General features: G+C 37.3%; 1 protein-coding gene and 1 long non-coding RNA gene across 12 annotated transcripts in view; one reads left to right on the top strand and one right to left on the bottom strand.

Annotated features, from left to right (window-relative positions):
• RASEF (RAS and EF-hand domain containing) overlaps positions 1–12,875 on the top strand; it is a 209,408-nt gene that overhangs the window by 112,186 nt on the left and 84,347 nt on the right. For all 7 annotated transcript variants that reach the window (XM_077905661.1, XM_077905633.1, XM_077905650.1 and 4 more), the window contains one exon: positions 8,385–8,487. In XM_077905661.1, coding sequence (XP_077761787.1) covers positions 8,420–8,487 — 68 coding nt within the window. In that variant the 5' untranslated portion in view covers positions 8,385–8,419. The remainder of the gene's footprint in view (positions 1–8,384; positions 8,488–12,875) is intronic.
• LOC144318574 (uncharacterized) overlaps positions 1–12,875 on the bottom strand; it is a 102,472-nt gene that overhangs the window by 82,474 nt on the left and 7,123 nt on the right. For all 5 annotated transcript variants that reach the window (XR_013384634.1, XR_013384638.1, XR_013384628.1 and 2 more), the window contains exon 2: positions 11,047–11,135. This is a non-coding gene — a long non-coding RNA (uncharacterized LOC144318574). The remainder of the gene's footprint in view (positions 1–11,046; positions 11,136–12,875) is intronic.

Below are 12,875 nucleotides of genomic sequence, written 5' to 3' on the forward strand. Positions count from 1 at the left end.
CAGCATGGGATTCTGGTGAGAACTCTCTTTTCCTAGCTTGCAGATGGTTGCCTTTGTGCAGTATTCTCACATGATGGGGAAGAGGGGGAGCCAAGCAAACTCTCTGGAGTCTCTTCTTATAGGAGCACTATTCCTATCATAAGGCCTCGTCTTCATGACCTAATCTGAACCCATTTGTTTCCCAACGGCCCCATTTCCAAATACCATGTCAGTGGGAGTTAGTGCTTCAACATATGAATTTTGGAGAATTATAATTCAGTTCATAGCAGGATGGCCTTTTTATTTTTTGTCTTCAGTGTTCCTCCCTGTAATGTTGCTTCTACTGCAATACTCACCACTTATTAGTCAGATATATCTATTTTTTCTTACTGCATTCCTGGGCCTTAAGCAAGTCTAGGGATGTGATAAAATGCCCATTTTAATGACTCTTAAAATTTGATCACAGTTAATATTAGATAGATAATATTCTATCATTGCAGTAGCCAGCTCCCAAAATAGCCCCCAAGGATTCCCAGCTTCTGGAATTCAGCCCTGTATCATCCCTTCCAACACTATTATATTAGCCTTGGTCTGTGAGACCAACAGAACACAGCAGAAATGATAGCATCTCACATCACAGAGTAGGTGATAAAATTCTTCCCCTTTTTCATTATTTCTTGTGGGGAAAGCCAGCTGTCACATCATAGGGACACTCAGGCAATCTTAGGGTGAAGTCCACATGGTGAGGAACTAAATTCCCTGGTATATTTTAGCAAATATGTTCGTGAGCTCTGAATGGGCATCTTGTAAAAAAAAAAAAAAAAAACAAAAAAAAAAAAAAAAAAGAGGATTTTAAGGGATTAAGTCTATTTCTTTACATCTCTCATAACACCCAGCACATTTAGTTCACCATGAGGTCGTTAGTAAGCCTAAGTCATTCTTGGTTGCTTAAAGCATCTTCTTTGCCAAAAATACCTAAAAATATTTTTTTAAATAAAAATAATAAAACAAATGTAGAGGGGATATTAGTTTGGCATGGGTGCAGTGTGAAGGGTAACGTGCACAGCAATAATTACTGTTTGAGGTTTTACAACATCATGAAGGATGCCTCAATTATTTCGCCTCATGAAAACTGATTTTATATCTATAAAATAATCAAATTTATAGAAAATCAACTTCCTAATGACTGTAAGAAGTCAATGGATTCTCTACTTCTAGAAATTATTAGTGTTATTGTTTTTAGTTTGTAGTGAAGTAGGAGGGTGGAATAATGGCTGTGGTTTGCTGGAAGCAGTTTTATTTTCCTCGAAGCATCAAATAATGTTCTGGTACCTATTTGTTGTTATTGGTACATATCTTTAAAATGTTTCAAATAAAAGATTGCTCTGTGGTTAAGTCTTCACTCCCTAGAATCACAAAGCTGAGTATTCTAGGAATAGACGGGACAGAGCAGTTCCTGTCATTGAGTCTAGCTGGCATACTTTAAAAAATATCATAAATTCAAAATAATTAGGTGATCTGTTTGCAGCAAGGGATAGGAAATGACATCCAAGACAAGTGCTTCCTTCAAGCTACTTGCCACTGAATTTGAGAAAAAGTATCTGACACACACACACACACACACACGCAAATCTAAATGGTATACACATCCTTTGAAAAAGAAAAAGAAGCTTTAAGAGGGGTGTGACTTTTGGGAAAGAGTTTAACCTCAGATAATCCTTGCAGGACTTGGCGGGATTCAGGTGGGCAGAGGAGAGGAAAAGGGAGTCTAGGCAAGAAGAGATTCTTCCACATCGTGATTTTTTAAAAACAGGTTATGGGGATCCCTGGGTGGTTCTGCGGTTTAGCGCCGCCTTCGGCTCAGGGTGTGATCCTGGAGTCTCGGGATCGAGTCCCACGTCGGGCTCCCTGCATGGAGCCTGCTTTTTTTCTCTGCCTCTCTCTCTCTCTCTCTCTCTGTCTGTCTCTCATGAATAAATAAAGAAAATATTAAAAATATAAAACACATAAAAACCGGTTATATTTGCCCAAAGCTTCCTTACGAATCGGATCATCGCAATCCTGCAAGATGCTTAGGGCAGGTGGTAATAGTTCCGCTTGCCGAGTAAGACCTATTAAGCCAGAAAGCTACTTGAGAACTTTCCAAGTTTGTTTTATAAGAGGGAGCTTGAAACATTGTAGCCAGCTGTGATTAAACGCAAATTGAATCCTGCAAAGCCTCAAGTATTTCCTATGTGGCTCTTTAAGAAAAAAGTGTTCTAACCACCAACTTAGGACCTTCAAAATAAGAGAAAATATTTTTAGTTTATTATAATAAAATCAAGATATGGCACTAGTTATGAATCATCCCATAAATAGTTTTAGGAATGTCACTTTTCCATCTAAACATATGCCATGTTCTCCTAATTAACCATCTTTCCAAAAACATTCTGATGTTTGCTTGGTATCTCATTACGCAAATGTGATATAATTAATTTAAGTATTATCTTCTTGTTGGGCATATAGATTGCTTCTAATTTTACTTATCAAAAATAAATAGTGAAAAATATCTTTGTACACAAATATTTGCATCTTCCATTACTTCATTCATATAAAGCCCCCAAAATAGGATAGATTGTTCAGAAAATTGTGAAATCAACATTTTTAAGGCTTTTAAATACATATTGCTAAAGTGTTCTCTGAAAGGCTGTACAATTGTATTCTTCCAATAGCAGTGTACGGAGGTGCCTGTTTGCCACATCGCTGGAAACCTCAGTGCTCTCTTACATATATAGCAAACATTACGGAGGGAGTATCTTAATTTGTTTTGCTGATGATTCTTGATATAAAAATTTTAAATATTCTCAATGGCATTTTGCATTTCTTGATTTTATTTTTTATTTTGTGTGTGTGTGTGTGTGTGTGTGTGTGTGTGTGTGTGGTCTTTACCATTGAAACATACAACTTGCTGGGCAGCTGGGTGGCTTAGTCAGTTAAGCGTCTGCTTTTGGTTTGGGTCGTGGTCTTGGGGTCCTGGGATTAAGCCCTGCGTCCAGCTCCCTGCTCACTGGGGAATCTGCTTCTCCCTCTCCCTCTGCCCCTCGCCCTACTTGTGCTCTCTCTCAAATAATAAAATCCTTAAAAAATAAACATATGTCTTGCTTCATAGATTTGTAATATTCTTTATAGATATTATGGTATTAAAGCTGTTTTTAAAAAAATTTGTAGGTATTTGTCCAAGTATACCATTTTGTGAAAAGTCTTCCAGTCGATTCTCTTAGGTATTCTTGATATACCAAATGTATTTTAAGGTAGAATACATGAATATGTACAAAATATACATATTTTAAATGTAATGTGTTACAATGTAATGGGTTACAATGATAAACACATACCGCTCTATTTTTCTAGAGCTAAACTGCTTGATTTACTTATTATTAATTTTTAAATTGAGGAATCATTGATAAATATTATATGCGTTTCAGGCATACAACATAATGATTCAATATTTGTATATATTGCAAAGTTATCAGCACAGTAAGTCTAGTTAACATCTGTTAAACTTAAAATCTCTGAGTAAAGATACCATATGAGACAATCATTTATCAATTTGGAGAGTTACACACAAAGCCCTTTCAATGAAACTCATTTGTTTTAAGGTCTAATCCACTGATGTTCTAGAAGAAATATAAAGGTTATACTTGGCTTCCTCCTGTGGAACTGCATATATATATATATATATATATATATATATATATATATATATATATATACTAGATACAGGGTCTGGAAATGGGCCTGAATGGAAAAAAGAGGGGCATATGGAATAGACATGATTTCATACTACCCAGGTATTTTTCATTATTATAGATTTGTGCCCTTGTACTAGATCATCATGGGGCCCATACACTTCTGTTAGATTTACAGAACTGACATGCTTCCTCTCCTCTTTGCAACTTCACCACTATCATCCCTCTTTCTAATTACACATCTATCTGTGATCTCAGTCATAATTGATGCAGCAGTTGGTAGACAGAGGACACTTGTCAGAGTCCTACAGATTTTTATATGAGAAAAATCAGTCAGAGCAAATAGAAAGGAAGACATCATAAATTTATTTCATTATAGCCTTGAAGCCTACTTTTCCATCAGACCCAATTTGTTATTGATGCTTAAGCTGTGCTACAGATGGAAATTGCCCCCTCCCCACCTCCCTGCCTTTTTTTCATTTTGTCTTTCATCTATGAATGTCTGGATAAAGACTGTGCTTATCATCCCCTTGATCAGCTTACTATACGTGTTTGATTTGTATTTCCCTGATGGCCAGTGATGTGTGTTTGAATTTCACTTATAAATGCCTGACTAAAAAGTAACGAAGAAAAAACTGAATATATAGTATGTTGAGGCTAATTAATGTTAAGCCACTGTTTGACTTTTACTGATTTTTGTCTCTGAGACGAAAGTAGCTCCTTTGGGTGATGTAGAACGTAGAGTATGATTCAACTAGAACCAGAGTCCTTCCTGTATTACCGTTGGTGGTGGGCCTCCATGAATGATACATACATAGCTCAGGTCAATTCCCTAATTAGGAGACTATCCTCATGTTAGAAGGATGCTGTATCTCTAATTACACTGATACATAACAGAGGCTTCAGAGAGAGTTTCCTAAAGGATAGGACTTACTAACAGGCAGAACTGAAGACATTTTTTCATTCTGGCTTGTCTCCAAAGGCCAAGATCACACTAATTACAGTACAGAGGAGAGAACAACTGCAGACTTGAGCTTATTCTGATTTTCAAGATCTTATGGACATTGAGATTGTAGGCTGTGTGTATGTGTGTGTAGGTATGTATATGTGTGTTTTGGTAACTATGGCAACATCCCATTTTTGTTGGCTCTCTTGGAAGTCTCTTATTGGATTCTCTTGACTCCTCAGTATCTTTCTTTTATATTTTACTTTCACTTCTTCAATAAAATATTCAGTTAATTCAAATGTGAATTCAAAACCAGTTACATTGCATTGTTTAATGTACCCAACCCAGTACTTCAGTAGCTTAATTTACAGAGAGGTGATCAAGTAGGTAAATATATGACAGGCACCTGGTCACTCTGGTGTCTCATTGTTTTACTGCAACTCTTGTAAGCATGGGTACCTCCATAACAGAGCCTATTTTAACAGTTATAAGAGAAAAAAATATTGTATTTTAAAAGTGATAGGGACTTCCAAAGGTGGCTGAAAATTTTGAGAGAAAGATTTATAGCAATATAAAACCTGTCCTTACATTGCCTTCCTCACATAAGTGAATGTATTTTCTTAGAAGAAAACATGAGACACCACCATTCTTGTGCTCATGAAAACACTCAACAGAAACCTGTGTTTGCATCCTGTGGTATAATCATGCAGTTTTTACACTATCATTGAGGTTTGGGCCAGAAATGAACAGGAACAATTATTAAATGGAGTCTTGCCCACTTATTCACTAATAGACTATGAGGAATTAGCATGGGCTTTGGAACCCAATTCCCTGGCTTAAATCCCAGCTTCTATTAGCTGTATGACCCCAGGTAAGACACTAAGCCTCTCTGTGCCTCAGTTTCCTCATCAGTAACATGAACATGAAAATGATAGCTTCTGCCTCAGGAGCTTTGTGGGGATTAAGTGAGTCAGCAAAGGAAAAGATTTAGGGGCCTGGTATATGCAATGCTTTCTGTGTTAGGCATTATGATTTGCTTATAAATACCATTAAAATTGGGATCCCTGGGTGGCGCAGCGGTTTGGCGCCTGCCTTTGGCCCAGGGCGCGATCCTGGAGACCCGGGATCGAATCCCACATCGGGCTCCCGGTGCATGGAGCCTGCTTCTCCCTCTGCCTGTGTCTCTGCCTCTCTCTCTCTCACTGTGTGCCTATCATAAATAAATTAAAAAAAAATAAATACCATTAAAATTTTCTTTATTAAAATAGCAAGTATTATTCATCATATATACACTCAAGCTCCTTATTTAAGGTAGTTATTTCTTCTTTCAAAAGCATTTTATTAAGAATAAGGTAAAAATTATCATTACTCAATTTGAATAAACCCATTGTGGAGAATTTTGAATTTTCTTAATTATTATAGGGAAGACTTATTCCTTAGATAGCAAGGGCCTAATCACTCAGTGGAATCCAAACAGATATAAGAATTTCAGTATTTATTCAAGGACGCTTTCCCCTTACCCTTGGTTAATATTAGGAGCTTTTTCTATGGTGTGCTATGTGAAACATTCAAAATCCTCATTCCAAATCATCTTTGATAGTGAGTACAGGCCACATCTACTCTCTGGGTCTGTATCTGGAGAGCAAAGATGGTAACACTTAGGATTTAAGTTTGAAAGTTACTTTCCCTTAAGGTTGGCATAGCCCTATCTATATGGGACCATCTCATGTTTCTGACATTGATGACTCTCCCGTTCCCTGACAGTTCTGGGGATGGTGGAAACGTTTGCTATAAACCTACCTGCCCTAACATCCCCCTCTTTTTGCTGATCTCCACTTTTATCTGCCTTCCTACAGAACCCCAAGTTTTGTATGGAAACCTGGTAACTAGCCTAACAGAAGAGTCTGAAGTGGACAGAAGAATTAATGCTTTTGGAGGGTGTTAAATACTGAACATTGATTCTGGTAAATCAGAATTACTATTAGGAAACCCAACTAGAAGGTCAATTAAGAATGCTGCTTACCAGAGATTATTGACTTTAGGGTCTGTAGACTTACTTTCAATGATCTGTTTCTTTGGGGCGCTTGGGTGGCTCAGTTGGTTAAAAGCCTACCTTTGGCTCAGGTCATGATCCCAGAGTCCTGAGACTGAGCCCCACGTCAGGTTCCCTGCTCAGTGGAGAGTCTGCTTCTCCCTCTGCTCCTCCCCCTGCTTATGCTCCCTCTACTTCTCTCTCTCTCTCAAATAAATAAATAAAATCTTTAAAATAAATAATCTGTTTTTTAGAAGTATAGTTTGTTTAGGTTGGTAGAATCATTGGGAATGATTCTCTGGCATCAGGATTTTCTCATCATCGTGTCAGAGGTGGATCTGAATGTGGCCAAAGCTGTGAACCTTTGTTCGAGATCAGTGATTCTCAATCTTTATGTGCATCAAGATCACCTGGAAAACTTGTTAAACCACAGACTGGTGTGGGGCCCTAGGTGGCTCAGTCAGTTGAGCGTCTGACTCTTGATTCTGGCTCAGGTCATGATCTATGATCTCCGGGTCGGGAGATGAAGCCCGTGTCTGGCTCTGCGCTCAGTGCAGAGTCAGCCTGAGATTCTCTCTTCCCCTCCCTCTGCCCCTCCCCCTGCTTTCTCTGTCTCTCAAATAAGTAAATACTATATTTAAAAACATATACGCACAGACTGCTGAGCCCCACCCTAGAGTTTATGATTCAGTGGGTTAGAAGTGAAGTCCAGCCCCCTCCCCCCCCAATTTCTAACAATTTCCCAGATGATGCTGATGCTGCTGGTCCAGGAGTCAGCCTTTGAGAACCAGCAGTTTAGGTTATACAGGGATCCCTTATCCTGGAAGAGGCCTTTTTACTCCCGAGATGTAGGTAGACATTTCAAGGTCATCCAGATTCTAGGGTGGGACTTATGCTCTCACATTCCCTCCTGTCCTGCCCTGCCTCTTGGGGTCCTGCTCCCTCTTACATGGACAACGGTAACTCAGCCCCTTCTTCTAGCTCATTTGTAAGCAAAATAAACTTGTAGAAACATTTCAGGGAACCTAAGAAGGGCCTTCATCACATCAAAGGGAACACTTTCTCTAATCCTCAAGTGTCCATCAACAACCTTGCTGGGTCTGGCGTTGCTACGATTTTCTGCCTTCTGTCTCTGTCCCCCCACAGTCTTCCTTACCCACTGTCAGGAGGAAGAAAAACCCATCCTCCTGTCTGTAAAAAGTGGCAGAACTATCACGTGTTGTTCTGCAGATTCTTTCCTCCTATGAGAGTCTAGCAAAGAATTATCCCAAATTAGACAGTTTTCTTCTGGGAAAAATTCTGGTGCCAGATGTTAAGATAATGATTACTTTTACTTCATTATTATCAAATACCCATCCAAAGGACATCACCATAATAACCCTCTGGATTTATCTACTATTATCATTTCCTTAAGAATATCAAAATAGAATCTGACATCTTTAGATCTTTGCCCCTATCATCTTCACTTTTTTTGGGGGTCTGGAATTTTATTAGGTGTGTTCATTGTACACGACTCTTTCACTGAACTGTATCTGCTGTCTCTATCTGGTTGGGATGGCAGGACCGATAGGTGAGGAAGGATAGGGTGGGGTTAGTGGACATGCAAGGCCAAGGTAAATTTGAGGGATGAATTTTTGAAAACTTCATCAAAGTACATTTCATTATTCTTATAACTTTTTGTTCCCTTTGTCCTTCACAGAGTTTACTGGTGAACTATCGTCATATTAGTTTGGAATGTGTGAAACTGTTTCTGCAAGAATGTCACCCTGGATGTGGTTAAAAAACTTTGAAAACTGTAGACGGTAAGAGAATGTTGATTTTTGCCCACTTGTATCTCTTTCAGTCTTAAATGTCATCACAAAATGAAGAGAAAACTTGATAAAAGCTGTGCATTGGTTTGTGCTTATTCATAAACCCTCAGGGTTGTTTCCATTTAATACAGACTTTTAGCAGTCATTAAATATTTCCCAGAAAATAGCTTCTTATAACTTCACTTAAAGCTAAACCAAGTTTTCATGACCTCTCATATAGCACAAAAATTACATGAGTTCCTTTGTACTTTGGAATTCATTGAAAAGCTCAGGAAAAAATACTTGGGAGAACTTAGATTCCTTTCAGCTATGTTGGCCTCTGTCCTCAGAATACCATTTACTAGAATGATATACAAGGTAGGGAAAGAAAAACACTTGAGTAGTTATTAGAGTTGAAATTACTATTTCAGATGTCCCATATTTCAAGAATTTGATTAATGCTAGTCTCCTCTGTGAAATCTGAGCTTTTTGAAGGAAATCTGAGATTTCTGTAACGAATTAGCCTTTTAGGAAATAGAGGAATCCATAGAACAAATGGGTGAATCCATGGAACAAATACTTCTGTAAGGAACCTGAGGAACTTTATAGGTTTCAAAACAAACAAAATAATGGAACAGTTTGAGGAATTTCTACTGATTGTATATCTCATAAAATTTAACTAATAATTTATTTCTGGAAAATATAAATTGAGAGCTTAAAAGACAGAATGGAATTTACATTATTTCACAAAATAACTCTAAAAGTATTCTCAACAAACGTGTTGGTGGGCAAAGAATTCTGTCTTCTTCAAATATCTCATTGTATGGTGCAAATGTGACCTCTTACTTTTTTATTTTAAGCTAATTTTTCCCTTTATTCACCCATCTTCTTTAACATTAAAGATGTGCAAATTACAGAATACATGTAATAGCATTAGAAATCCTGATTCTGTATTTCCAATTACTACATTAGTAAAAAATTAGTGTCCTACTTCATTGCTAAGCTGAGACTCTAAGGTATTGGTGAAAAGAGCCTTATTTGAATATCTCATCCTTTGAATACTGAATTATATAATGCTTTCCAGAGGAATAGGAAGGGTTTTAGAATTTTATAGATCACTATCTGACTGATCTAGTTTGTCTCATTTTGTACTTCTGGGAATAGAAGATTTAATCTTTCTTAGTCTAAAGAAAAGATTAATATTTTAACATCTCCTCATATTATAGATTTGGGAACTACTTTCATGCTACATAGAATTGTACATTTCTCCATTATTTTGGATGATATAACTGTACCTCTGATCTAACAATGCACACACTGCATTCCCTGGAGCTAAAAGTAATTTTGGGGCATTTGAGATCAAATTCATAGGCTTTTCTAGGAGGAAATCCATTGTGGTCTTAGAACATGATCTGTCTTTTGTTAGAATATAAGTTTGGGAAAAAGCTGAGGGTGTCTTAAGCAGCTCTAAGGCAAGTAGTAAGTAAATAAATAATGACATGATTATCGTTCTAGTACTACCTATATTAAAATGCACACAAATGCCTAATAATTGTTTATAATTATTCCTAATTTTAAATCCTGTCTACTTTCCAAAAGGCTTTGGGACTTATTTTGGTAAACACACACACACACACACACACACACACACACACAGCAGAACAATTTGAAATTATAGTAAACAAAATGTTTGATCAGAAACCAGGTAAAAAAAACAGGAGAAATGAAACTGGATCAAGGTGAGTGAAGCAGTTGGAAGACTCAGGTTGGAATTGCTGGCAGGGAAGGCAAAATGGGAAGCACCATACAAATCATGGTCTTTTATGCCTTCTAAAATAAGACCTGGAAATTCTTTATCAAAGTCAAAATTAATACATTCTAAGAAGAATTTATCATAGGATTCTTCTAAAATAATAAGAAACTGAAAACTTTAGTCATCAGACACATCAGACAACTGCACAAAATTCTGGTTGGTCACTATTTTCTTATTTTAAAAAATGTTAACATTGATAGAATTTCCACATTCTTCCTTCATGCTACCACATATTGTCTTGGGATGACTGCACTTCTTTCCCTCTAAGTTGAGATATTGTGTTTTTATTGGATTTGAAGAATTTTTAGAGGCATGACATTAGAGGACTAGTTTGAAAATAAGGAGATCCTTTTTAGTGCATTATGTTAACCTGTGCTATGAGAATAAGTGAAACGTGTACTTCATGTAGAGCATAGTTGGGAAAATTCTTCTGTAAAGGGCCAGAGAATAATTATTTTATGTTTGCAGGTCAGATGAGTCTGATGCAACTACTCAGCTGTGCCCTTCTAGTGTGAAAGTGAATGGGCAGGGCAGGACTGTGTTCCAATAAAACTTTATTTATGGACATTGAGAGTCACAGTAGAGCCGAACACATACCTTTTCCTTCAGAATAAAGCAGGTCTTCAACTTCAGATATTCTCACCATTCCTCACTAATGTGACAAAATTTAAAGATGTACTTGATATTCTCAAGTCTGATGCTATCTTTCTCCTTGAGAAACATAAAGTACTTAACCTAAAGACTTTTCATGCACTTACCATGCTTAGAATCTAGGCTCATTCTTTTCACTTCTTTTTTTTTTAGCTTGAAGATTGTCCATCTTTATGGCTGCACCATCACTTCTTACCTGTGCAAAATAAGAGAAACTTACAAAAGAGTCAAAATATTTCATGACACTTCCACCCTTACCCACTACTGTTTTCAGGAAAATAGAATTTCTAGTAATAAGGACATTGAAAATATACTAAGTTAAATATGCCCAGAAAATATACTAAGTTAAATATACCCAGAAATTTTTCCCAATTAAAGTGAGATATAAGTTATTTTTGCATCAAGAGATAGATAATCAAGGAATATATGCATGTAAAGTGTTGGCATCTCATACAAAAATAACATATTTTTGTATGTCAAACACCTCTACCCCCCATAATGATAAAATTAAAAAGTACAAAATTTTAAATATTGGTATCTTCTTGCCTGTTTGTACTATTTGTCTATAATGTGTTTAAACTTTTACCTGAGATTCCTAAATGGTAAATTGCAGTCTACTTTTCTTGAGTCACTTAGTGTGTTATAAGAGAAGAATAATTTGGTTAACTCTGGAAGGAATATTTTCTCTTTTATAGGCCATACATATTTAATTGTATGTATTATGGTTTTATATGTAATACAGCAATGTCAAATATGTTGATTTCTTCACGACTTGTGTCAGAGTATTGTGGTGGCTTCTGGGGAGCTCTATATCCTACAGGGTACTTTCACAAACTGCAGACAAGGCTGTGCCCTTTGACTTGAGTCTCCGTAGTGAGTATTTTATGCCAAGGAAAGTAGCTATGCACTGTCTCTGGCAGGGTTTCCCAGACACTGGATAAGGATTCATGTGGATGTGGAAGGTTAGGGAAGTGGGGCAGGTAGAATGGTCAAGGGAAGGAAGATAAGCAACAGTACAACACCGACATCAAGCAATGTCACCCAGTGATGACTGTCTCAGTCCCAATGCTGAAGGTTATTATGCAGGTCAACTTAGAGTTGTTCTACATAGAGGGCAAGGGGGCTTGAACACCACCACTACTTTCAGAGGAGATAACAAATTGCTCAGGTCCCTACAGCTGACTAGATGTACACGCAAAGCAAACTCTAGCAGCCTTGGGGCAGTCTTCAAACAAGTGATATAGGAGTAAACAGTTGGGTGGAATGCATAGGGGATCTAAGTGGATGGGGCAGAGCAAGATAGCATTTGCTACTTGCACTATGGAGGGAAACACGAAGCACTTGAATCAGTGATCTGGTTTGAATCCTAGTTCTAGTCATTGTGTGATTTTAGTTGTTTCTCTCAACCTGAGATTTAGTTTTCTTGTCTCTATAATTGGGAAGCCTAACCTTGTGAAGGATATTTAAAGGATGACCTATGATTGCATGGTGACAAAACAGGGAAAGGATCTTAGGCAGAGGCAATATTGTGGAGGAAGCACGGAGTCTTAAAAAGACTGCTTAATTTTTGAGAAACAGTATTGCTGGAGGACAGATCCATGTGTGCAATAGGTATGTGGGTGGAAATGGGGTCTTATGGTGACACTTAAGAGGGAAGCATAATCTCTTTTTGGAAGGTCTGGGAAATGATATCTAATTTAAGGTCTAAAGCAGGGGAGGTAGATATTAGGTCAAAATGGTAACTGAGCTGAGATAGTGCATCCCACTTCAAACACAGAGATGAGGAAAAAAATACAACCAAAAGGGTGTAATATAAAGCCAAACTCAAAGCAAAAAGGTGGGGTAGATTAAAGATGGTAAAAAATTCTTTACTACTCTAATTGAGAGAGACTATTTACCCTCCTTTTGAGTCTGGGTTGGTCTTAGTGATTAGCTT

This window comes from Canis aureus, chromosome 1 (assembly GCF_053574225.1).
Source record: "Canis aureus isolate CA01 chromosome 1, VMU_Caureus_v.1.0, whole genome shotgun sequence".
In the NCBI taxonomy this organism is placed as follows: Eukaryota; Metazoa; Chordata; class Mammalia; order Carnivora; family Canidae; genus Canis; species Canis aureus.